The 23,497-nt window shown below is 47.8% G+C and overlaps 1 protein-coding gene across 1 annotated transcript in view; it reads right to left on the bottom strand.

Moving 5' to 3' along the window:
* LOC106575065 (AT-rich interactive domain-containing protein 1B) overlaps positions 1-23,497 on the bottom strand; it is a 196,546-nt gene that overhangs the window by 58,829 nt on the left and 114,220 nt on the right. Inside the window, exons 2-3 of the mRNA XM_082971199.1 lie at positions 20,992-21,253; positions 2,988-3,074 (exon numbers count right to left, since the gene is read on the bottom strand). Of these exons, the coding sequence (XP_082827325.1) occupies positions 2,988-3,074; positions 20,992-21,253 (349 nt within the window). The remainder of the gene's footprint in view (positions 1-2,987; positions 3,075-20,991; positions 21,254-23,497) is intronic.

A 23,497-nucleotide genomic window follows, 5' to 3' on the forward strand; every position in this document is an offset into this window, starting at 1 on the left:
GATTAACCCATCTGCTCTCTCCTAACCTCCCTCTAATGCTGCAACTGAAAACCAGACAAACATGATGGTTGTCTCCTTTGAAGGACGAACACGGATGTTCAGTTGTACAGGGGTGATTCTGACAATACTATAATCCTCTATAATGTCTTCAGGTCCTGTTATTCGAAGATAGACATCAGATTGCTAGTATGGCAAGCTGGCAGTGCATTATGTGTAAGTAAGGCCATATGTTCTTATACACTGTATTTAGACAGGACTGGGCGACATGGAGGCCAGGGGGATCAACTAATGCAGACACACACACACACACACACACACACAAAATCGACTGCGCTTTCTGCTTTTGTGTGTGTATGTGTGTGTAATATGCGTGTGTATGCGTGATATGTGTGTGTGTGTACATGTGTGCAGAAAATGCACACACACTGTACTTGGGGGAATAAAACAGTGATTTAACCATGACTGCTGTGTAATTTTAAGCTGTTCCAGGAACCATGAGCTCTCAATTCATGAAAAAGGCTCTCAGCTCGGCTTCCCTCCACCATTCAAATTGACATTTGAAGGGATCCTCACAGGGCTTCACTGCAACCCATTTCATTACAGTCTAGACCTGAGAGTGAAGCCAGAGAAAAGGTCTCCAATCTGCCTCGAATGGTAAAGGTCACTGGCACTGTAGCCAATCAGAAGAGATAGAGGCCTTCTCCTCTCTAATATTCTGGATTGCCTTTAAATGGATCGGCTGTGCTGGGCTCGGCTCACGCACGCACGCACGCACGCAACCACACACACACACACACACACACACACGCACGCACGCACACACACACACACACATACACACACACACAGATCCACTACACTGAGATGCTATACAGGGATACAGTCCAGATCTTTACTGAGTGGGGTTATTAAGGCAGGCCAGAGATGGAAACAACATTTATCTCTCTCCATGTCGGCGTATTCTGCTGAGAGAGCAAGAGAGCGTGTGAGGAGGCTGTGGAAGGGAGAGAGGCCTGAAAGTGCTTGGGCTGTGAACATGGGTTTAAGGGGAACATTATTGTAATGTTTAACTTCCATTATCGTAAAGGATTCTGAAAACACTGTAATACTGCATTCTAAATTGCCTGGAAAATGGATGGAGAGTGGCACATTGTGCAGACAGTTGCTAAAAGCAAATAACGCATTCAAGGATTTTTTCCCTCCGCACTCCCTCCTCTCCCCAGCCAAGCAGGCAGGCAGCGAATCAGAGAGGCAGGCTGGCAGAGAAAGTAGAGGCTTTTAGCTGGACAACAACAACAGACAGAGGTGGATAGAGAGAGAGAGCGGAGGGAGAAAAGGGACATTCAGCAGGATTTATAGAAATGAGAGATGCTCTTAGGAGCAGGCACTTGAACCATGGGATTTAATCACATATTCTAAACAGTATTATGTTAACCACTGTGCTTGCTGGGCCACATGGAGCACAGCATTACATTTATTTAAATGTTATGTTTTATGTAAAATAAGTATAACAGCTTTGCATCTCTCTCTCTCTCTCTCTCTCTCTCTCTCTCTCTCTCTCTCTCAGATGTTAACTGGTCCTTGGTGAGCTGTAGAGGAGCATGGAACTACTCATCATCCTGTTTTTAAACACACCTACAGGGACAATGTTGTTTTTCACTGGGTGGTTCTATGGTAGTAATCACTAAGATTGAACGTCATTTGCCCCATTTAAGAGATGAACTTTTCCCCTGAACTCATTACAACTCATGGCCGTTGTAGAAAGATGTTCAGTGGAAGCCTTAATCAGCGACCATTCATTGTACGTAATACACAGTATCTCGACAGCCTCTGCTATCACAGCAATAACTAACGCTGCATATGACAAATAATCACCTCTGCAAGTCGTAAGTGGATCCACTTTAAAGACTCCATACCTCATTTAGAACATAGGGTTTACTGATTGCCAGATCATAACAGTTAAGGTTTAACCACTGTTTCCTTGACCTGAGCTGACCACTAATCCAGTAATAAATCACCTCTCCACCAGCCCCTCCCTGGGAACCTGCTGGTGGGGTGTTTGTTCGGTACCTACTGAGCAATCAGCCCATTATACATCATTAATTGGATCAGAACATGCATGGTGGGAACAGGAGGGGCAATGGGAACTGTGTAGAATATAAGTTTAGCCTGACATGACCCCCCTTTAAGGAGTGTGTGTGTGTATCCGTGTGTGTGTGTGTGTGTGTGTGTGTGTGTGTGTGTGTGTGTGTGTGTGTGTGTGTGTGTGTGTGTGTGTGTGTACACCTCCCAGTACACAATGCCAACCCCTGTAACTGGTAATAGCCCAGGTATAGAACACCCTGTACCTCTGGACATGATGTCACATCCTGCCTTTGTCCCACAGTGGGAAACAATGCCAGCATTACTGAGAAGGAGGCTAATGCCTTCTCACACACACACTCTACACACACTCTACACACACACACACATAGACTCCACACACACACACACACACACACACACACACACACACACACACACACACACACACACACACACACACACACACACACACACACACACACGCACACACACACACACACACACACACACACACACACACACACACACACACACACACACACGCTGAGAAGCTTAACTGTTACTAGCTGTCCCCAGGCTCATCCGCTACGGCTCCACTCAGCACAGATCTACAGCTTTGCTCAACACACAGGTGGGCATTAATCTGCAATTACCACACAATACACAAGAACACACACATATACAAGCAAGCACACACACACACACATACGTATGTACGCACCCACACACACACACACACACGCATGCGCACACACACACACACACACACACACACACACACACACACACACACACACACACACACACACACACACACACACACACACACACACACACACACACACACACACACACACACACACACACACACACGTACACACTTACTTAGTGGTCAGACTTACCCCTTTCCTGAGGCATGGGGGACTGGGTCAAGGGGGGGTGGGGAACATCCAACATGCTGCCAGTAGTCTGGGGGGCCATCTGGGAACCTGTGGTAAAACAGAGGAGGACCGAATACAGTGAGCCCCATACTATCAGCACAGAAAGAGGGGACATATTTTATGGTAACACCACTCAGTAAACAGGCCGAAAGTACAGCTGCTGTACCGTGCCTTGTCATTTGTGATATTTACTCATAAAAAGTCAAGGTTTAGTCTGAAAGGGATTTATCTTTCTTCCACAAAGCCAAAGGTGAGACGACATTATTCACCAAAAATATTTATTAAAAAAAACGCTTTATTGGTACAGTAGAGCGATTCAAAGGTTATGGATACATCTTATGTCTAGTTCTATTCCCTTCTTTCCACTTGTCATCCTTATCTGACATTATTCAATAGAAAGCTTTTTCCTAGCATTACAAAAAGATAAAAGACAGACCCTCATAGCATAGCTAATGAGTGTGTGTGTGTGTGTTGTGTGTGTGTGTGTGTGTGTGTGTGTGTGTGTGTGTGTGTGTGTGTGTGTGTGTGTGTGTGTGTGTGTGTGTGTGTGTGTGTGTGTGTGTGTGTGTGTGTGTGTGTGTGTGTGTGTGTGTGTGTGTGTGTGTGGTGTGTGTGTGTGTGTGTGTGTGTGTGTGTGTGTGTGTGTGTGCCTGGCAATTTCAAGTGTAATCAGAAGTTACAGAAAAAAGCCATTGAGTTTTATTGATTGGTTGCTGCCCCTCTTGTACAGTGGGACATCCTCTACAGACCAGCGGGGCTGATTAGGGCAACGGCAGATGAAAGTGTGTGGATCAGTGGAGGCTGCTGGGGCGAGGATGGCTCATAATAATGGCTGGAACGGAGCAAACAGAATGAAATCCATGTGTTTGATGTATTTGATACCATTCCACTAATTCCGTTCCAGGCATTACCACAAGCCCGTCCTCCCCAATTAAGGTGCCACCAACCTCCTGTGGTGTGGATTGATTTAACCCACAGGAAGGTAAAACTGGAAAATTATCCCACACGTCCTCTTCATTATACATTAGGGTTACAACACCCAAGGTGGGTAAACCAATGGAGAAAGAGCAACATTTTCAAAAGTATACAACTCTTAGGTGAATGTGTTTAGAACTGGACAACTCATTTAAGTATATTTACATGAACCAAACAAACGGTACACTGTCTTCCATCCTGAAGCAGTATATAGAGATTCCACTGTTCTCTGTTCTTCTCTGTGTGTGTGGTGAGACAGAGACAGAGACAGAGACAGAGAGAGAGAGAGAGAGAGAGAGAGAGAGAGAGAGAGAGAGAGAGAGAGAGAGAGAGAGAGGGATAGCTGGATTTTCTGACAAAATGTCAAAAATATAAAACAATCAGAGAATGTCATTTCCCAATATTTGAAACCCTTTTTCAAGATTTCAAAGACCTCTCTGATGAGGATAGGCTACCCGTGCTGTTGGGGGAGGACGCAGAGAACTGTGTGTTGGCAGCGCAATACATTGCTGCCTGCCATAAGATGAGGGACAGTGTCTGACAGACCAACCAACCTGCAAATGTCCTCTATGCTTATTGTTATTGTTTGGTTATTTTGACCCTTGGTTATTGTTGTTACTGTTGTCCCGTTGACAATTTTGATTCTTATTATTTTAATATTGTAAATATCCAAAGTAAGCTTTGGCAATATGTACATTGTTACGTCATGCGAATAAAGCAAATTGAATTTAATTGAACTTAATTGAGAGAGAGAGAGAGAGAGAGAGAGGGGGGGGGGGGGGAGAGAGAGAGGGGGAGAGAGAGAGAGAGAGAGAGAGAGAGAGAGAGAGAGAGAGAGAGAGAGAGGGGGAGAGAGAGAGGGGGAGAGAGAGAGAGAGAGAGAGAGAGAGAGAGAGAGAGAGAGAGACAGAGCACTAGATGAGCTGGTCGTCATGTAGAGCAGTAATACATGACTAGCGGTGGCACACACTCCACGTAAACAAACCCAATTAAGTCAACATAATTACTTTGCATAAACTGAATAAACAACATTTCCATCCACCCGCTCGCCCACCCACCCACACTAACACTCACATACACAGAGAAACATACACACACATTAATGTTATAACACAAACACATATACACACCACCAGAGTGGCTCCAGCAGCAAAGCTTGGAAGAGAGAATATTCTATTAGTGTGTCACCCTGTTCCCGGGAGGAGAGGAGGCAGGGCTGAAATCTCACTGCAGCGCTAACACTAAAATAACAGAAGAATAACACAGTTCTGCTCAGCCTCAACCACACCAAGAGCTGGGAGCCTCAGAAGACCAGCCAGAGGAAAACATGTGTAGGATATAAAAAGGGGGGGGGGGGGGGCATAAAGAGTCTTGTCCCCTGTCCTCAGAGGGCTGATGGGGGAAGATGGTGGAAGAGCAGGGTGGCCAGGCTGCAGCCCTAATGTGGCTAACCACATTGGGCACACGTTTCCAGAAGGGGGCTTTTTGCTGTTGCACCGGTGGCACTTTAGCGTCGTTTACAGCCCCAGTGAACCTTGACGAAGCCCCCTCAGCAAGTTCACCTTTCTCCTCATACCCATCTCCTCTCCCAGCCAGGGGGCTTTGTGTGTGTGTGTGTGTGAGGGATGTTGGCTGGGGAGGGGGTGTGCCAAGCACCAGGCAAGGGCTACAATTGTCACATCATGTTTGAGTGGGTGGCAGTGTGGTGTGTGTGTGAGTCTGTAGGAGGACAGTGGTGGTGAGGGCATGCATACTGAGCAGCCCTCTCCACATTCCCATGTAGATGAAGATCACAAGATATTAATAGAGAGATCAAGAGAAAGGAGGGGGCGGACAACACCGATGGAGAAAAATGAGGAGAAGAGGTGAGAGGAGGAGGAGGAGGACAACACCCTATGGAGAAAAGGAGGAGAAGAGGAGAGAGGAGGAGGAGCGGAGAGTATAGAAGGGAAATTTGAACATGTGAGGAAGAGTGAGGAAGAGGAGAGAAAGAAGAAGCGAGCAGGAGCAATGGAATTCACTACCACAAATCACTTCCTCTCCTCTCTTTTCCTCTCCTCTCCTCTATTCTCTCTTCTCAAAAATGTTAATGAGCTCCATTGAATAATTAGCTGTGGATAAAACAAACAGACAGTCCAGAAGGCCTGGCAGCACGTTTAAGACTGAGTCTGATTAATAATGCAACAATCAGGAGGCTTTTTCCTCCCCCACCTACCTGAGCTCAGCGCTGCCTTCTCCGCTGCAGAGAGAAGCAGGTTTAAATGTCAACAGTCTGTACCTTAATCTCACATCCCTCTGCCTCTCCAACACAGCATCTTTATTACCAATGACTGGCAACATTAGGGTGTTTGTTCACGTCTGCTAGAGCTAAACCAAAGTGACTAGAGCATGTGGAGGGTATCTTGAAAGACGTGACTGTTGGAGTCTTCTCACCGCAGGAGTAATTCTGTATTTGTACTGGCGCTAGGAATGGAATACATGTTGGGGGGTGAAGGAAGTCCCACAGGTGCTCCAGAACACAATTAACATTTCTATCAATCAGGCACAGCACAACGGCTGGCTTGCTCTCCCTCTCCCTCTCCCGCTGCTCTCTCCCTCTCCCTCTGCTCTCTCCCTCTCCCTCTGCTCTCCCTCTCCCTCTGCTCTCTCCCTCTCCCTCTGCTCTCTCGCTCTCCCTCTCCCTCTGCTCTCTCCCTCTGCTCTCTCCCTCTCCCTCTGCTCTCTCCCTCTCCCTCTGCTCTCTCCCTCTCCCTCTGCTCTCTCCCTCTCCCTCTGCTCTCTCCCTCTGCTCTCTCCCTCTCCCTCTCCCTCTGCTCTCGCCCTCTCCCTCTGCTCTCGCCCTCTCCCTCTGCTCTCGCCCTCTCCCTCTGCTCTCTCCCTCTCCCTCTGCTCTCTCCCTCTGCTCTCTCCCTCTCCCTCTGCTCTCTCCCTCTCCCTCTCCCTCTGCTCTCTCCCTCTCCCTCTCCCTCTCCCTCTGCTCTCTCGCTCTCCCTCTCCCTCTGCTCTCTCCCTCTGCTCTCTCCCTCTCCCTCTGCTCTCTCCCTCTCCCTCTGCTCTCTCCCTCTCCCTCTCCCTCTCCCTCTGCTCTCTCCCTCTCCCTCTCCCTCTGCTCTCTCGCTCTCCCTCTCCCTCTGCTCTCTCCCTCTCCCTCTGCTCTCTCCCTCTTCCTCTGCTCTCTCCCTCTGCTCTCGCCCTCTCCCTCTGCTCTCTCCCTCTCCCTCTGCCCTCGCCCTCTCCCTCTGCTCTCGCCCTCTCCCTCTGCTCTCTCCCTCTCCCTCTGCTCTCTCCCTCTCCCTCTCCCTCTGCTCTCTCCCTCTCCCTCTGCTCTCTCCCTCTCCCTCTGCTCTCTCCCTCTGCTCTCTCCCTCTCCCTCTCCCTCTGCTCTCTCGCTCTCCCTCTGCTCTCTCCCTCTCCCTCTGCTCTCTCCCTCTCCCTCTGCTCTCTCCCTCTGCTCTCTCCCTCTGCTCTCTCCCTCTCCCTCTGCTCTCGACCTCTCCCTCTGCTCTCTCCCTCTCCCTCTCCCTCTCCCTCTGCTCTCGCCCTCTCCCTCTGCTCTCGCCCTCTCCCTCTGCTCTCTCCCTCTCCCTCTGCTCTCTCCCTCTCCCTCTGCTCTCTCCCTCTCCCTCTGCTCTCTCAAACACCACAGTGAGCCATTTTCACCTCCACTATAGCCCTCACTGAGGATTTAGCTGTTACTCAAAGACCAGGAGCATCCACGAGATCACACACGCACGGAAACAGACACAATGTAAATGAAAAGCCTTAATGAAGTTTATGGATGAAATAAAGAGTATGGGTATGCTGTATTAAGTCACCACTGAAGCTAGAGAGGAAATGACTGCTTGTTTGAAATCCACCCGCTACTTTAGAAGAAGAGCAAGAACAGTCAGATATGCTGAGTGAGAGCGTGGTTCATGACAACAACAAAAAATGATTGTAATCTCCATTTTAAAACTTTTAACAAGTACAGTCATTCCAACTGTTCCCCCGATACAAAGTGAGAGGCCAGAAATAATGGAGTTCATGTGTTTTGAGATAATACTAGCGCCAAAACCCCCAAAACTTTCAACTTCTACTCTGCTAGGATTGTAAGGGCAATGCAAGATGCTTTGAAGACAGAGGATTCATCTCAAATGCCACTGAAGAGTTGAAAGATGTACAGAGTACTGCTGGACATATTCCTCTCATAGTCCTCTCTGTTTTTCAGGGTTGTTAATATTAAGCCTCTGAGTGAGCGGCGCATCCCATGCAGATTCACTGTCAGCTTGGTCCCACTGACAAAATAAAAGCACTTTAATTGATGATGAACGGGAGGGACACACACACACACAGTTGGATGAGCAGAAGCCATTCTGAGTATGTTCATTAATAGCACTGAGTGCTTCTGGACTGACAGGAGAATAAGGTGAAGGGCAGCATTTCAGGTTGGTGGAATACACCTTGCAGGCTAGGACACACACCCACACACACACACAGGCAAGGTAATGCTAGTAAGCTGTAAACATAGATCTCAATGAGCAGAGGTCAAGGATTTTCCAGCCTGGGGATACCAGCTAGCGTGACTTACTGCTCCCTGTAGGGGACAGGGGAATGTGCTGGGGCTGAGAAATACTCTCCCATGGACCTCATTACCAAGCTAACTCTGAGTTGGGCTGAGCTGGGCTACGCTGAGCTGGGGAAGGTACGGCAAGGAGAGGAAAGTGCAGCTCTAGCTAAAAGAGAGGGCGGGGGGCGGGAGGGGGACACAACGCCAGAGCAGCCAGTCAGTATACTTGGCTGCCTGCTGCAGGAACATAATTGTGCACACTGCTCCAGGTCCCACTCAGCCAGTCAGCCCAGCGCAGAATGGGATTTCACTAAAAAGACGACACAGCAAGCTAGCATTTTGATTCTCCTTTTAACAGGCAGGCTATCCAGTGGGCTGCGACACAGCAAGCTAGCATTTTGATTCTCCTTTTAACAGGCAGGCTATACAGCGGGCTGCGACACAGCAAGCTAGCATTTTGATTCTCCTTTTAACAGGCAGGCTATACAGCGGGCTGCGACACAGCAAGCTAGCATTTTGATTCTCCTTTTAACAGGCAGGCTATACAGCGGGCTGCGACACAGCAAGCTAGCATTTTGATTCTCCTTTTAACAGGCAGGCTATCCAGCGGGCTGCTGTCAGATTTCACTTTGGACTGTACCAACCATCAGGAGGCCAAGCGCTCCAAGACAAGGGGGGGTGTGGAGAAAGGGAGGGAGAGAAAAGAAAGGAGGGAGGAAGATAGAAGAATGTGAAGGACAGGAAAAGAGGGGGATTCAGTGGAAGGTGTGCCCCAGTCCTGTGCTGCCTCACAGAGAGGAACAGAGGTACAGCCAGAGGCAGTGTTCCACGCAAACAGCCACTGGGGGACTGGCCCGACTGGAACTACCACTGGAAAGGGGAATACCTAGTCAGTTGTACAACTGAATGCATTCAAATGAAATGTGTCTTCCTCATTTAACCCAACCCCTCTGAAGTACACTCACTAACGCTTTGGGCTAACTTTCACATCTAATACCCCTAGCAAATTTGTAGTGTAACGTTTTGCGATTGTATTTTTGGTTTCTTCCTTGGAGTATTTACTGTATCAGAATAGCAATACGCCTCTGGTATTACTGATTGAGCCAATATGGATGCCCAGTTGCATCTCCCATTGGTTCAATTATGACCCTTAACTTGATCTTTCCAGACCTCACAGAACCCAGTCTGTCAACATCTTCATTACTATAATACACCTATGCTAAACCTTATGATTAACAATAATGTGAATGGCTCTGAGGTGGTGTACCCAATGCCAGACAGGTCTGCACTCTTCCTCCTCTCTCTCCCTCCATCCATAGACGCTCTCTCTCTCGCTATGTGACTCGCCCTGACCTTTCGGCACTCCTCATGCCCTGGAAGCACTTCAAGCGGGCGCAGATAAACAGCTTACTCTCCAAGCGCTCGCCAGAAAGCTTCAATCACGTCTTTTACAGACAAAATAGAGGAGGAGGAGGACTGTGGGGAGGAGAGGGATGAGGGGGCCGTGGCAATGCTAAATGGACCTTGATGGACCTTGGAGGAGAATGAGAGAAAGGGAGACAAGCGTTTGTTGTGATTTTCTACGACAGGCAGCTCAAGCAGTGTTGTGCCATCAGGGAGTGAGGATGTGGTCTGAGTCCATTAGTAGCAGTACTAGAATGAGTGGATCTACTCCAGCCCTCATAGAAGACCACACACACACACAGACAGGCACAGACAACCAGGGTCATGCCTACAACAAAAATGAATACAATACAAATCATCAAGAAACAGTGCAATACCAAGAAACAGTGCAACCCACTGTTTCTTGGTATTACAGCCTAAAAAGTCAAAGGGCAGTCTTATCAGTTGGTTCTGAGGACCGATACATACATGGTAACATCTCCATGGTGATCAGAACTAACAGCTTGTGACAGCATGGAGAAAGGTCATGTCGCCCTAAGAGGGTAAGTCAATGGGTTGGACACGCTCTCTGTCAAGCATCAAAGCTAATAGAATCAAAGAGAGAGAGAGGGATCACTATAATCAAAGAGAGGGGATGAGGGATCACTATAATCAAAGAGAGGGGATGAGGGATCACTATAATCAAAGAGAGGGGATGAGGGATTACTAAAATCAAAGAGAGGGGATGAGGGATCACTAAAATCAAAGAGAGGGGATGAGGGATCACTATAATCAAAGAGAGGGGATGAGGGATCACTATAATCAAAGAGAGGGGATGAGGGATCACTATAATCAAAGAGAGGGGATGAGGGATCACTATAATCAAAGAGAGGGGATGAGGGATTACTAAAATCAAAGAGAGGGGATGAGGGATCACTAAAATCAAAGAGAGGGGATGAGAGGTCACTATAATCAAAGAGAGGGGATGAGGGATCACTATAATCAAAGAGAGGGGATGAGAGGTCACTATAATCAAAGAGAGGGGATGAGGGATCACTATAATCAAAGAGAGGGGATGAGAGGTCACTATAATCAAAGAGAGGGGATGAGGGATCACTAAAATCAAAGAGAGGGGATGAGGGATCACTAGAATCAAAGAGAGAGGATATGAGGGGTCACTTAGAGTTAAAGAGAGAGGGGATGAGGTGTCACTAGAATCAGAGAGAGAGGGATGAGAGGTCACTAGAATCAAAGAGAGAGGGGATGAGGTATCACTAGAATCAGAGAGAGAGGGGATGAGGGATCACTAGAATCAAAGAGAGAGAGGATGAGCGATAACTAGTTGCATCACTATTCCGATCACTATTCTGGTTTGACTAGAGACTGTCAGAGAGAGGCATTGGTAACCAGCAGTACACAGAGATACAGAAGTATTGTTCAGTGACTCTAGCAAAGCCCCACAGCCTTTCCTCCTCCTCTCCTCCTCTCCTCCCTTCCCAGCCCACATCCCATTCTGCCTGGAATGCGGATGAGAGTAATGCCGTTTGCGTCCCCAAAGACGAAAAATGCGGGGTGCTCCGAATTGGTTTAGAGACATTGGGGCTGAGCAATGTGATTTCTGCTTGACTGTCACAAATGTAGCACAACAGGAAAATCAATTTGCCTTCTGTGCCTCTTGGCTTGAGGAGAATCCAAATGCCAGGCGAACCTAGATAATGTTGTATTCCATTTGAGAAATGGCAAGGAGAGAGAGAGAAAGAGAGAGAGACAGAGGGAGAGAGAAAAACTGAGCTGCACTTCCTAACCTCCTGCCAAATGTATGACTGTATTAGAGACACATACAGTATTTCCCTCAGATTACACAGATCCACAAATAATTTGAAAACAAACCCAATATTGATAAACTCCCATATCTATTGGGAGAAATACCACAGTGTACCATCACAGCAGCAAGATTTGTGACCTGTTGCCACGAGAAAAGGGCAACCAGACAAGAACAAACACCATTGTAAATACAACCGATATTTACGTTTACTTATTTTCCCTTTTGTATTTTAACCTGTTTAGGATAGGGGGCAGTATTGACACGGCTGGATAAAAAACGTACCCGATTTAATCTGGTTACCACTCCTACCCAGTAACTAGAATATGCATATACTTATTACATATGGATAGAAAACACCCTAAAGTTTCTAAAACTGTTTGAATGGTGTCTGTGAGTATAACAGAACTCATTTGGCAGGCAAAAACCTGACAAGGTTTCAGGCAGGAAGTGGCCTGTCTGACAAGGTGTCGTTCTTCTTGTCTCTGTTTATTGAAGAGTGAGGATCTTAGCTGTCCCGTGACACTTCCTACGGCTGCCATAGGGTCTCAGAAGGCGGCAAAAAGCTGAATCGTGGCTTTGCAGGCTCTGGCTGAAACAAAGTAGCGCGTTTGGGTAGTGGCTGGTTACAGTACTGTGAGACTCAGGCGCGTGCCCGCGTCGACCGAAAGCTTTGTTTACTTTCCTCAGTTTAGCTAAATGGACATTCCCGGTCGGAATATTATCGCTTTTTTACGAGAAAAATGGCATAAAAATGGATTTTAAACAGCGGTTGACATGCCTCGAAGTACGGTAATGGAATATTTAGATTTTTTTTGTCACGAATTGCGCCATGCGCACGACCCTGATTTACCATTTCAGATAGTGTCTGGGACGCACGAACAAAACGCCGCTATTCGGATATAACGATGGATTATTTTGGACCAAACCAACATTTGTTATTGAAGTAGCAGTCCTGGGAGTGCATTCTGACGAAGACAACAAAAGGTAATCAAACTTTTATAATAGTAAATATGATTATGGTGAGTGCTAAACTTGCCGGGTGTCTAAATAGCTAGCCCGTGATGCCTGGGCTATGTACTTAGAATATTGCAAAATGTGCTTTCACCAAAAAGCTATTTTAAAATCGGACATATCGAGTGCATAGAGGAGGTCTGTATCTATAATTCTTAAAATAATTGTTATGCTTTTTGTGAACGTTTATCGTGAGTAATTTAGTAAAATGTTAGCGAATTCCTCCGGAAGTTTGCGGGGGGTATGCTAGTTCTGAACGTCACATGCTAATGTAAAAAGCTGGTTTTTGATATAAATATGAACTTGATTGAACAAAACATGCATGTATTGTATAACATAATGTCCTAGGGTTGTCATCTGATGATCATCAAAGGTTAGTACTGCATTTAGCTGTCTTCTGGGTTTATGTGACATTATATGCTAGCTTGAAAAATGGGTGTCTGATTATTTCTGGCTTGGTACTCTGCTGACATAATCTAATGTTTTGCTTTCGTTGTAAAGCCTTTTTGAAATCGGACAGTGTGGTTAGATTAACGAGAGTCTTGTCTTTAAATAGCTGTAAAATAGTCATATGTTTGAGAAATTGAAGTAATAGGATTTTTAAGGTTTTGAAAATCGCGCCACAGGCTTCAAGTGGCTGTTACGTAGGTGGGACGAATTCGTCCCGCCTAGCCCATAGAGGTTAACTATTTGCACATCATTACAACACTGTATATAGACATAATATGACATTTTAAATGTCTATTCCTTTGGAAGTGTTGTGAATGTAATGTTTTCTGTTTTTTTTATTGTTTATTTCACTTTTGTTTATTATCTTCTTCACTTGCTTTGGCAATGTTAACATATGTTCCCATGCCAATAAAGCCCTTAAATTGAATTGAAATTGAATAGAGAGAGAGGGAGAGAGAGACAGGTCTGGAAAGGAGAGGGATGAATGGAGTGAGTTACGCTGAGGGAAACAGATGCAGAAACAGACTCCAAGATAAATACATGTCTGTTTGTAGGGTTGGGAGTTACCAGGGACCTCACGATACCATATTATCATTATACTTAGGTGCCGATGCGATATGTATTACGATTCTCACTATTCTCACAATTCTATACGCATTGCGATTTGATGTTCCAAACATATTGCTCACTATATGTCTGCTGCAGAGACACAAGAGAGAGCATGAGAAATGAGTAGTGGAAATACAGGTGCTGAAAACATATTGGCTCACTATTTAAAAACAAGATGGATAACAAGCTATAGGATGAAAAATACTGGAGCCTTGGCGCAGATATAGCTGACAAGCGCTAGCTATTGCTTTTTTTTAAACAGATCGATACATGGAGTCAAAGTATCGATATGATATCGTCACTAACAATATTGCGATATGTAACTGTAGAGATTTTTCTATCACTATCTGTCTGTAGGCCTGATCTTCTCATAGGCTGCTGACACACCTCGCTGTATCTTCTATTACTGGGAGGTTGTTAGTGTGTGTGTGTGTCTGTTTGTGTCTGTGAAATGAATGTGTAGTGTTTGTGTGCATCTACAGTATAGTGTGAGTGCCAGTGTATGTGTGTGCGAGCATGTGTATTTGGTGTGTGCTGTATGTACACAGTCAGTCAATATGTGTGTGTGTGCCGTCTGATAGTGAATGTGTGTGTGTGAGACAGTGTTTATAGTGTGTGTGTGAGTGTGTGTGAGACAGCCAGGTGAAAGGCTGACAATGTGGAATTGCTCTCCTCTGACCGTTGTCAGGGGTGACACATGTCCCGTGAGCACTTGGCCATGTGACGTGCGTCGCCTCGGTAACCGAGGCAGGAATGACAGCTACCTTCAGAAGGCAATAAACCACAGCCACGGTTACATCATGGTCACAGTACGGTGGTGACTTGACCAGTGACAACGCCACAGACTTGACCCTGTCACTCTTTATGGAAGAGTGACAAATTGACTCAGAGACAAGGCCTAGGGACAGGCCAACCTTCCAAGTGGTGTTATCAGCTATCCTTTCCCTCAAGAACAACAAGGCTCCTGGCGCTGACAGCATACCGGCAGAGCTACTTAAGAAGGGAAGTAACTTCTGCACCAGAACGCTCCACCAGTACATCACTGAGGTTTGGGACCAGGAGATCATCCCCAACAGTGGCGGAAGTGGAAGGCTGCCGTCTTATCGGCTCTTAACCAACCATGCTATTTTTTTTCCCCCCGCGTTGTTCGTAGCTTGTTTTGTACATGGTGTTGCTGCTCTCTTATGACCGAGAGGAGCTTCTGGACATCAGAACTGCGATTTCTCACCTCAAACTGGACAAAGAGTTCTTCTTCAATGAGTCAGACTGGAGGGATATAATACAGAAACCCGACCAGGCCCAGTTCCCCATTATTCGCTGGAGAAGGAAACTGAGATTTCGCGGAAAGATATCAGGGTGCCTTGTGAGGATGAGGCGATGAGTGGCTAATCTGCCCTTGCCTTCCATCCTGCTAGCTAACGTTCAATCGCTGGAAAATAAATGGGACGAACTGAAAGCACGTTTATCCTACCAATGGGACATTAAAAACTGCAGTATCTTATGATTCACTGAGTCGTGGCTGAACGACGACATTAAAACATACTGCTGGCGGGTTATACACTCTATCGGCAGGACAGAACAGCAGCCTCTGGTAAGACACGGGGCAGGGCCTATGCATTTATGTAAACAACGGCTAGTGCACCATATCTAAGGAGGTCTCAAGGTTTTGCTCGTCTGAGGTGGAGTGTCTCATGATAAGCTGTAGACCACTCTATCTACCTAGAGAGTTTTCATCTGTATTTTTCATAGCTGTCTACATACCACCACATACCGATGCTGGCACTAAAACCGCACTCAATGAGCTGTATATCGCCATAAACAAACAGGACAATGCTCATCCAGATGTGGCGCTCCTAGTGGCCGGGGACTTTAATGCAGGGAAACTTGGATCAGTTTTACCTCATTTTTATCAGCATGTTAAATGTGCAACCAGAGGGAAAAAAATTCTAGACCTTTGCTCCACACACAGAGGCGCGTACAAAGCTCTCCCTCGCCCTCCATTTGGAAAATCTTACCATAGTTCTATCCTCCTGATTCCTGCTTACAAGCTAAAATTAAAGCAGTAAACACCTATTCATTAACTACAGCTCAGCATTCAACACCATAGTGCCCTCAAAGCTCATCGCTAAACACCTCCCTCTGCAACTGGATCCTGGGCTTCCTGACGGGATGCCCCCAGGTAGTAAGGGTAGGTAACAACACATCCTCAACACGGGGACTCCTCAGGGGTGCGTGCTCAGTCCCCTCCTGTACTCCCTGTTCACTCATAAGTGCATGGCCAGGCACGACTCCAACACCATCATTAAGTTTGCTGATGACACAACAGTGGTAGGCCTGATCACCGGCAACGATGAGACAGCCTATAGGGAGGAGGTCAGAGATCTGACCGTGTGGTGCAAGGACAACAACCTCTCCCTCAACGTGAGCAAGACAAAGGAGATGATTGTGGACTACAGGAAAAGAAGGACCGAGCACGCCCCCATTCTCATCGACGGGGCTGTAGTGGAGCAGGTTGAGAGCTTCAAGTTCCTTGACGTCCACATCACCAATAAACTAACATGGTCCAAGCACACCAAGACAGTTGTGAAGAGGGCATGACAAAACCTATTCACCCTCAGGAGACTGAAAAGATTTGGCATGGGTCCTCAGATCCTCAAAAGGTTTTACAACTGCACCATCGAGAGCATCCTGACGGGTTCCATCACTGCCTGGTATGGCAACTGCTCGTAAAACTGCATTGTTGGTTAAGGGCTTGTAAGTAAACATCTCACTGTAAGGTCTACATCTCCGGCAACAGCCGGGGGATATACCTTCTGGCTGTTGCCGGCAAGGTCCTGGCAAAGGTGATGCTACAAAGGTTGGTGAACAATATCACAGAGGAACTGCAGCCAGAGTCACAATGCGGCTTCATAAAGAACAGGAGTACGGTCGACATGATAGTCACGGCACAGCAACTCCAGCAGTGAACAACATCAGAACCATTTCATGACCTTTGTCGACCTCTCCAAGGCCTTCGACACTGTGAGCAGGGAACTACTGTGGGGCATTCTACTCAAATATGGCTGTCCAAACATCCTTTGCCTGTTCCATGATGGGATGATGGCTGGGTGGCCATAGGAGGGCAGGAGTCAGTGTCCTTTGGAGTAAGCATCGGTGTGAGGTAGGGATGTGTTGGCACCTGTACTCTTTGACATCTTCCTTCTATGTGTCACCCAGCTTCTCCACAAGGAGCTTGAGGACAGCAGCGGTGTTGGACTTCAGGCTGGATGGAAACCTATTCAACATCAGGAGGCTTCAAGCAACCACCAAGATCTTTACGGATCGGGTTCTTGAGATGCAGTATGCTGATGACTGTGCACTTCTGGCCCACACTCCGGAAGACCTTCAGTCTGTCCTTGAAGCGGTTGTGAGGGTCTATAGCAGGATGGGACTGTCTATCAACACCATCAAGACAGTGGTATGCCAATGGAGATCCAGCCCTCCACCCACTATGCCTGTCTTCACCATTGAACACAAATCACTGGCAATAGTCCCGTCCTTGAAATACCTGGGCAGCATCCTCTCAGAGGACTGCAGCATCGGCCTCAAAATTCAAAATAGGATCAAGCAAGCATCAGCTTCCTTTGGGAAACTCAGACGCAGGGTCTTCCAAAACAGGGATCAACACCTCCATACCAAAGTCACCGTCTATCAAGCCGTCTGCATCACCACACTTCTTTACAGCTGTGAAGGTCACTTACAGTCGCCACAACAAGCAGCTCAAGCGATTCCACATAAGATAACTGAAGCACATCCTGGGAATCACCTGGTGCAATCGTGTGCCGCATACAAAAATAATTACTAAGACCAACTGCAAGACTATGGAAGCCATGGTCCCCCAACACCAACTGCAAGAGTATGGAGGCCATGGTCCCCAACACCAACTGCAAGAGTTTGGAGGCCATGGTCCCCAACACCAACTGCAAGAGTATGGAGGCCATGGTCCCCAACACCAACTGTAAGAGTATGGAGGCCATGGTTCCCCAACACCAACTGCAAGAGTATGGAGGCCATGGTCCACAACACCAACTGCAAGAGTATGGAGGCCATGGTCCCCAACACCAACTGTAAGAGTATGGAGGCCATGGTCCCCAACACCAACTGTAAGAGTATGGAGGCCATGTTCACCCAACACCAAGAGTATGGAGGCTATGTTCACCCAACACCAACTGCAAGAGTATGGAGGCCATGTTCACCCAACACCAACTGCAAGAGTATGGAGGCCATGTTCACCCAACACCAACTGCAAGAGTATGGAGGCCATGTTCACCCAACACCAACTGCAAGAGTATGGAGGCCATGGTCACCCAACACCAACTGTAAGAGTACATTTTTACACGTACATTTTAGTCATTTAGCAGACACTCTTATACAGAGCAACTTACAGTAGTGAAAGCATACATTTCATTTCATGCATTATTTTTTTGTACTGGCCCCCCGTGGGAATCAAACCCACAACCCTGGCGTTGCACACACCATGTTGGCATTGCAAACGCCATGCTCTACCAACTGAGCCAAAGGGAAGACTGTGCTGGCTTGAGCATGTCATTAGAATGTCTCAGGAGCGCTTGCCACTGAAGATCCTGTATGTCCAGCTACATCTTGGCCAGAGGTCTGCAAGGGGGGCCAGCTACATCTTGGCCGGAGGTCTGCAAGGGGGGCCAGCTACATCTTGGCCGGAGGTCTGCAGGGCGGCCAGCTACATCTTGGCCGGAGGTCTACAGGGGGGGCCAGCTACATCTTGGCCGGAGGTCTGCAGGGGGGGCCAGCTACATCTTGGCCGGAGGTCTGTAGGGCGGCCAGCTACATCTTGGCCAGAGGTCTGCAGGGGGGGCCAGCTACATCTTGGCCGGAGGTCTGCAGGGGGGGCCAGCTACATCTTGGCCGGAGGTCTACAGGGGGGGCCAGCTACATCTTGGCCGGAGGTCTACAGGGGGGGCCAGCTACATCTTGGCCGGAGGTCTGCAGGGGGGACCAGCTACATCTTGGCCGGAGGTCTACAGGGGGGGCCAGCTACATCTTGGCCGGAGGTCTGCAGGGGGGGCCAGCTACATCTTGGCCGGAGGTTTGCAGGGGGGGCCAGCTACATCTTGGCCGGAGGTCTGCAGAGGGGGCCAGCTACATCTTGGCCGGAGGTCTGTAGGGCGGCCAGCTACATCTTGGCCGGAGGTCTGCAGGGGGGGCCAGCTACATCTTGGCCGGAGGTCTGTAGGGGGGCAGATGAAACGCTACAAGGACCAGCTGAAAACGTTGCTGAAGAAGTGCAACATCAAACCCACAGACCAAGAGGATGCTGCTGCTGACCGTTCCACCTGGTGGCAGCTCTGCCAGAGCGGTGTACAGAGGTGGGAGGAGGAGAGGAGCACAAAGAGACAGCAAAAACCGCTCAGGAGACATACATACCTGCCCCCGCCAACACAGACTGCATTTGCCCCACCTGCAATAAAGTTTGTGGATCTCGGATTAGACTCTACAGTCACCAAAGAATTCACCGTTAACTCAGAAGTGGAAGTCATCATCGGATACAATGGACTACCGTAACCTAACCTAACCAATGTGGTGGTGGTGCTGGTGCAGACTTGACCAGTGACAACGCCACAGACTTGACCCTGCCACTCTTTATGGAAGAGTGACAAATGGACTCAGAGACAAGGCCTAGGCATCAGCTGATGTAAAAAGGGCTTTATAAATACATTTTGATTGATTGATAGGGACAGCCAGTGAGCCTCATACGCACAGAGGCAAAAATATAATGTTTGTATGTTTAGAAAGGAGACAGGTTGCAGGCAAGATAAATCACACAATTCTCATGACCTGCTAGTAAGTAAACAGTAATCAATCCTTCAAATCATAGCAACATCAGTTCTCAGTGTTTCTCTCTCATATGCCTGGTGTTGGTATTTCTCATTAGAAGTGATCTCATAAACTACAGCTGGTAAACCCTAGCAGCTGTTACCAGACTATGATCCTCTCTCTATGAGGATGTGTTCTGCATGATGGGAGAATATTTATAGATACTCTATTAATCACAGCCATCCCTCCGATGAGATCCGCCTCCTGTCTCCCCATCTCACTCCGCATGATCTTGGCATTCGCGTCGGGAGCGGCTGTCCTGCTTTTTCATTAGTGTCAATCACTCCCGTACGCGCTCAGTCCGCCCGGAACAACCCGCTGGCCTCAGGAGCTCACTCAAGCATTTGTCCCGCCTCGTCACCGTGATTGACAGGTCTGCGAGCTGCTGACGTGCCCGTCAGGCCTTAATCAGGAAGAGCAGCGGAGGCTGTGGTTGGATGGGGAGGGGAGGGCAATCAGAGCCACGTCTCATAGCCGTGTGTCACTCTGGCCTGTCCAAGGCCTGTCCAACACACTCCCATTCATTACCTCACTGTTTATCTAAATGCTCATCCATTCCTCTAGGGAGGAACAGCCCTGAATCCTCACACACACACATCTGCTATTGTCTTACTTTGGCTTCCTGTTTTGATAGGAAGAATACAGAGGCCAACAGCAGCCATCTGTATCTCTGCATCTAAAATGTTTTGCAAAATAAATGACAAATGATTTCCAATAGAAAGGAGACATCGAGGCTCTGAGTGGTGCAGTGGTCTAAGGTGCCCATACAGCCTGCACTGTCTGAGTTAGGGGAGGGTTTGGCCGGGGGAGGCTTTCCTTGGCTCGTCCTCTAGCGACTCCTTGTGGTGGGCTGGGCGCCTGCAAGTTGACTTCGGTCAAAAGGCGTTTGACTTCGGTCAAAAGGCGTTTCTTCCGTCACATTGGTGTGGCTGACTTCTGGGTTAAGTGGCGTGTTAAGAAGTAGTTGGCCAGGTGGGTCATGTTTTGGAGGATGCATGTCTCAACCTTTACCTCTCCCGAGCCCATAGAGGAGTTGCAGCAATGAGACAAGGTTCTAACTAGCACATCGGTCATCTTGACATGGCCACTGCTGTAGTTCTGACCATATTTTTCTGATCATTTACGTGAACACAACAGGGTGTCATTATACCTGTACAGGTTACTTCAACAGACGAATCAGAGGAGTGTTATGGAAAGAAAGAGAGTCAATCACCAGTATGAGGTTTTTTGATTATTTTGTGAAATGATTTGCCTTAGGAACCCTGTTGGCTTACCTGGTGCTGTGGTTGGGCCGCTGACTGGGGAGATGGGGCCAGAGCCGGAGCGTGATTGGTTGGAGCCCACAGGGGACCCAACAGGAGAGGACGATGGGCCGCTGCCCTGACCAGACAGGTGGGGTGACGCGTGAGGTGAGAAGGGTGACTGGGCTGGGTTACTCTGCTCCCCCTGGCTACTGGTGGAGCCTGTAGCACTGATGGCTGAACTGTGACCAGCCTCTGTACCTGTAGGGAGGTCATCTATGGAGCCAGACAGGTCCTGGAACAGAGAAAGAGAGAGACAGGGGAAATGGTGAGCGAAGAATATCATAAGGGAAACATACTATCACAATAAAGCGAGAGAGTAGCACTGGGTATGCTGTGGATTACAACACAGTAATACATAGCCCACAAAGCCTAACAATACTCCAAAATACTCTCACAATAGAGCACAGCACTATACTGAAACTATACTGAAAGCAGTGTAGTGCCTTGCTGGTGTAGGTCTGACAGTCTGTTCTGTGTGATGTGTAATGGGCCTGTATTCAAGGCTGAGCTTATGTTACACACATCCCCTGTGGGGAGAGAGAGGCGAGGGGGAGGTAGGAGGGAGGGGAGGACGGGGGCATTGACTGGTTAAGGGTATTCTGAACGTTTTCTAGGGAATCCCCTATGAATGCCGACAGACTGAATGATAGTCTTCTAAAAGAGGAGATTGAAGGGAGAGGGAGGTAGATAGTCCAGGTGTTGTGTGTGATGTCTGCATCTTAAACACACATCCCCACAGTTCTCCAGCTGCACTACGGGAGGCCACCCACCACTGATGGGATATGTGGGCCACAACCCAGGTGAGACTTCTATAATAATAATTATTTGGTGGGTACTTATATTTGTCCTATTTCAGTGAATTGGAAATGTGTTTTTTGCATATCCCACTCTCCCTGAGACACCCTTGGAGAGTGGGGTCACAGCCAGGGTCTGACATTATCAACAGTGATAATGGGTTAAGCGCCTTGCTGAAGGGCACATCGGCAGATTGTTCACCTTGTTAGCTCAGGGATGTGAACTAGCATCCTTCCAGTTACTGGCCCAATGATGTAACCGCTAGGCTACCTGCTGCCCACCTGCTGTAGCTAGCTATCTGTCTATCTTTCTGTCCACCCACCACCGTCAGTCAGGTTCCACAGAATCTGTCCCCACCTTCATGAACCTTTACCTAACCCTCTCTACAGCCACCAAAGACCTCTCCTGTGTCTCCTAAAATGGCCATAGTGAAAATACTGGATCAAAGCTGAAGATGAAACCAGCCAATACTGTGGTTCTTTCACCAGTATATGTATTATTGTGATCTATTGTTTACTGAAGCATAACATGTTGAGTGTTATGGTATATTGTCCAGATGAATAAGAAGGTTTTGTGGTGATAAACAGCGATAAATGACTGTCTTGTTGTTCATGTATCCTCTGTGGTGGCACAGGCTTTTGTTTTCATCATGCCTCCGTGGCTGCCACCCGCATGCCCGTACGCCTGGTCTGCCCGCCCTGCTCTGCCAGGCTGTCTCAGTCTGTCACATGGCATCATCTGCACGTGCTCGATCAGCCCAGCACACACACAGGCCTCTCTCTCTTTCTGTTTCTCTCTACCACTTCCCTCTCTCTCTGTCAGCGGTGTCACTCGCTGTCCCAACCAATCAACTCTACTGAGCTAGATGATGTCATAGGCTGTCTCAACCAATCACCAGAGCTATTTTTCTGAGCAGGCAGTCACAGGTCACCGCAAGTGTGTGCCATATGACACAGTGGGGTCCTGCAAAGAGGGAAACCATGGTGACGTACTTCTAAACAGGTGAATCTAGTGTGACATCCACCTGATTGTTAGCCTGAGAGCCAATTAAAAAAGGGAAAGCACTGTGAATAATTACATTACCCGCTAGTCGCCAGTTCTCCAATAACCGTTGGGCAGAAAAGCACATCATTAATTTGGAGGATTTGAGGATTGACCTGTTTGGATTAGACTCATGCTTGACGGCATCTAGACAGTGTTGTGACTGAGAGAGCCCAGGGAATAAGACCAGGCTCTTCCACAGATCTAACAGTGAAGAAGCCCAGCTGCTGCTCTCTACAGAGTGATATTTCCAGCAGCAAACAGCCAGCCCAGCCAAATACCCAACAAGCTAGCTTGGGCCCTTTCCAAAGTGGCCCAAATCTAATTGGTTTGCCTCTGTGTTGCAAATTGCTCTGTGCAGTGAGTCTCCAAATAGCTGTCAACTACTCCCAGTTGGCATCTTGTATCACTTAATGTGCTTCTGAAGCATGTAATTGTCATAATAAGAAAAATATTGAGGTGATAATAACCACTTACGTTGAGATGGCCAGACCCCCAAGTAATGGCCTCCTATCTAGACGCTTCACACTACATTTGAGAGGCAGTCATTCGTGACCCTTCACCTCAGGGGTGTTGGCGTCAGCCTCCCTCCCTCTCCCTCTCTCTCTGAGGCTGTCAGCCTGTCAGACTCAGACAGGCA

The sequence above is a fragment of the Salmo salar genome, chromosome 01 (genome assembly GCF_965601325.2).
Source record: "Salmo salar chromosome 01, fSalSal1, whole genome shotgun sequence".
Classification (NCBI taxonomy): Eukaryota; Metazoa; Chordata; class Actinopteri; order Salmoniformes; family Salmonidae; genus Salmo; species Salmo salar.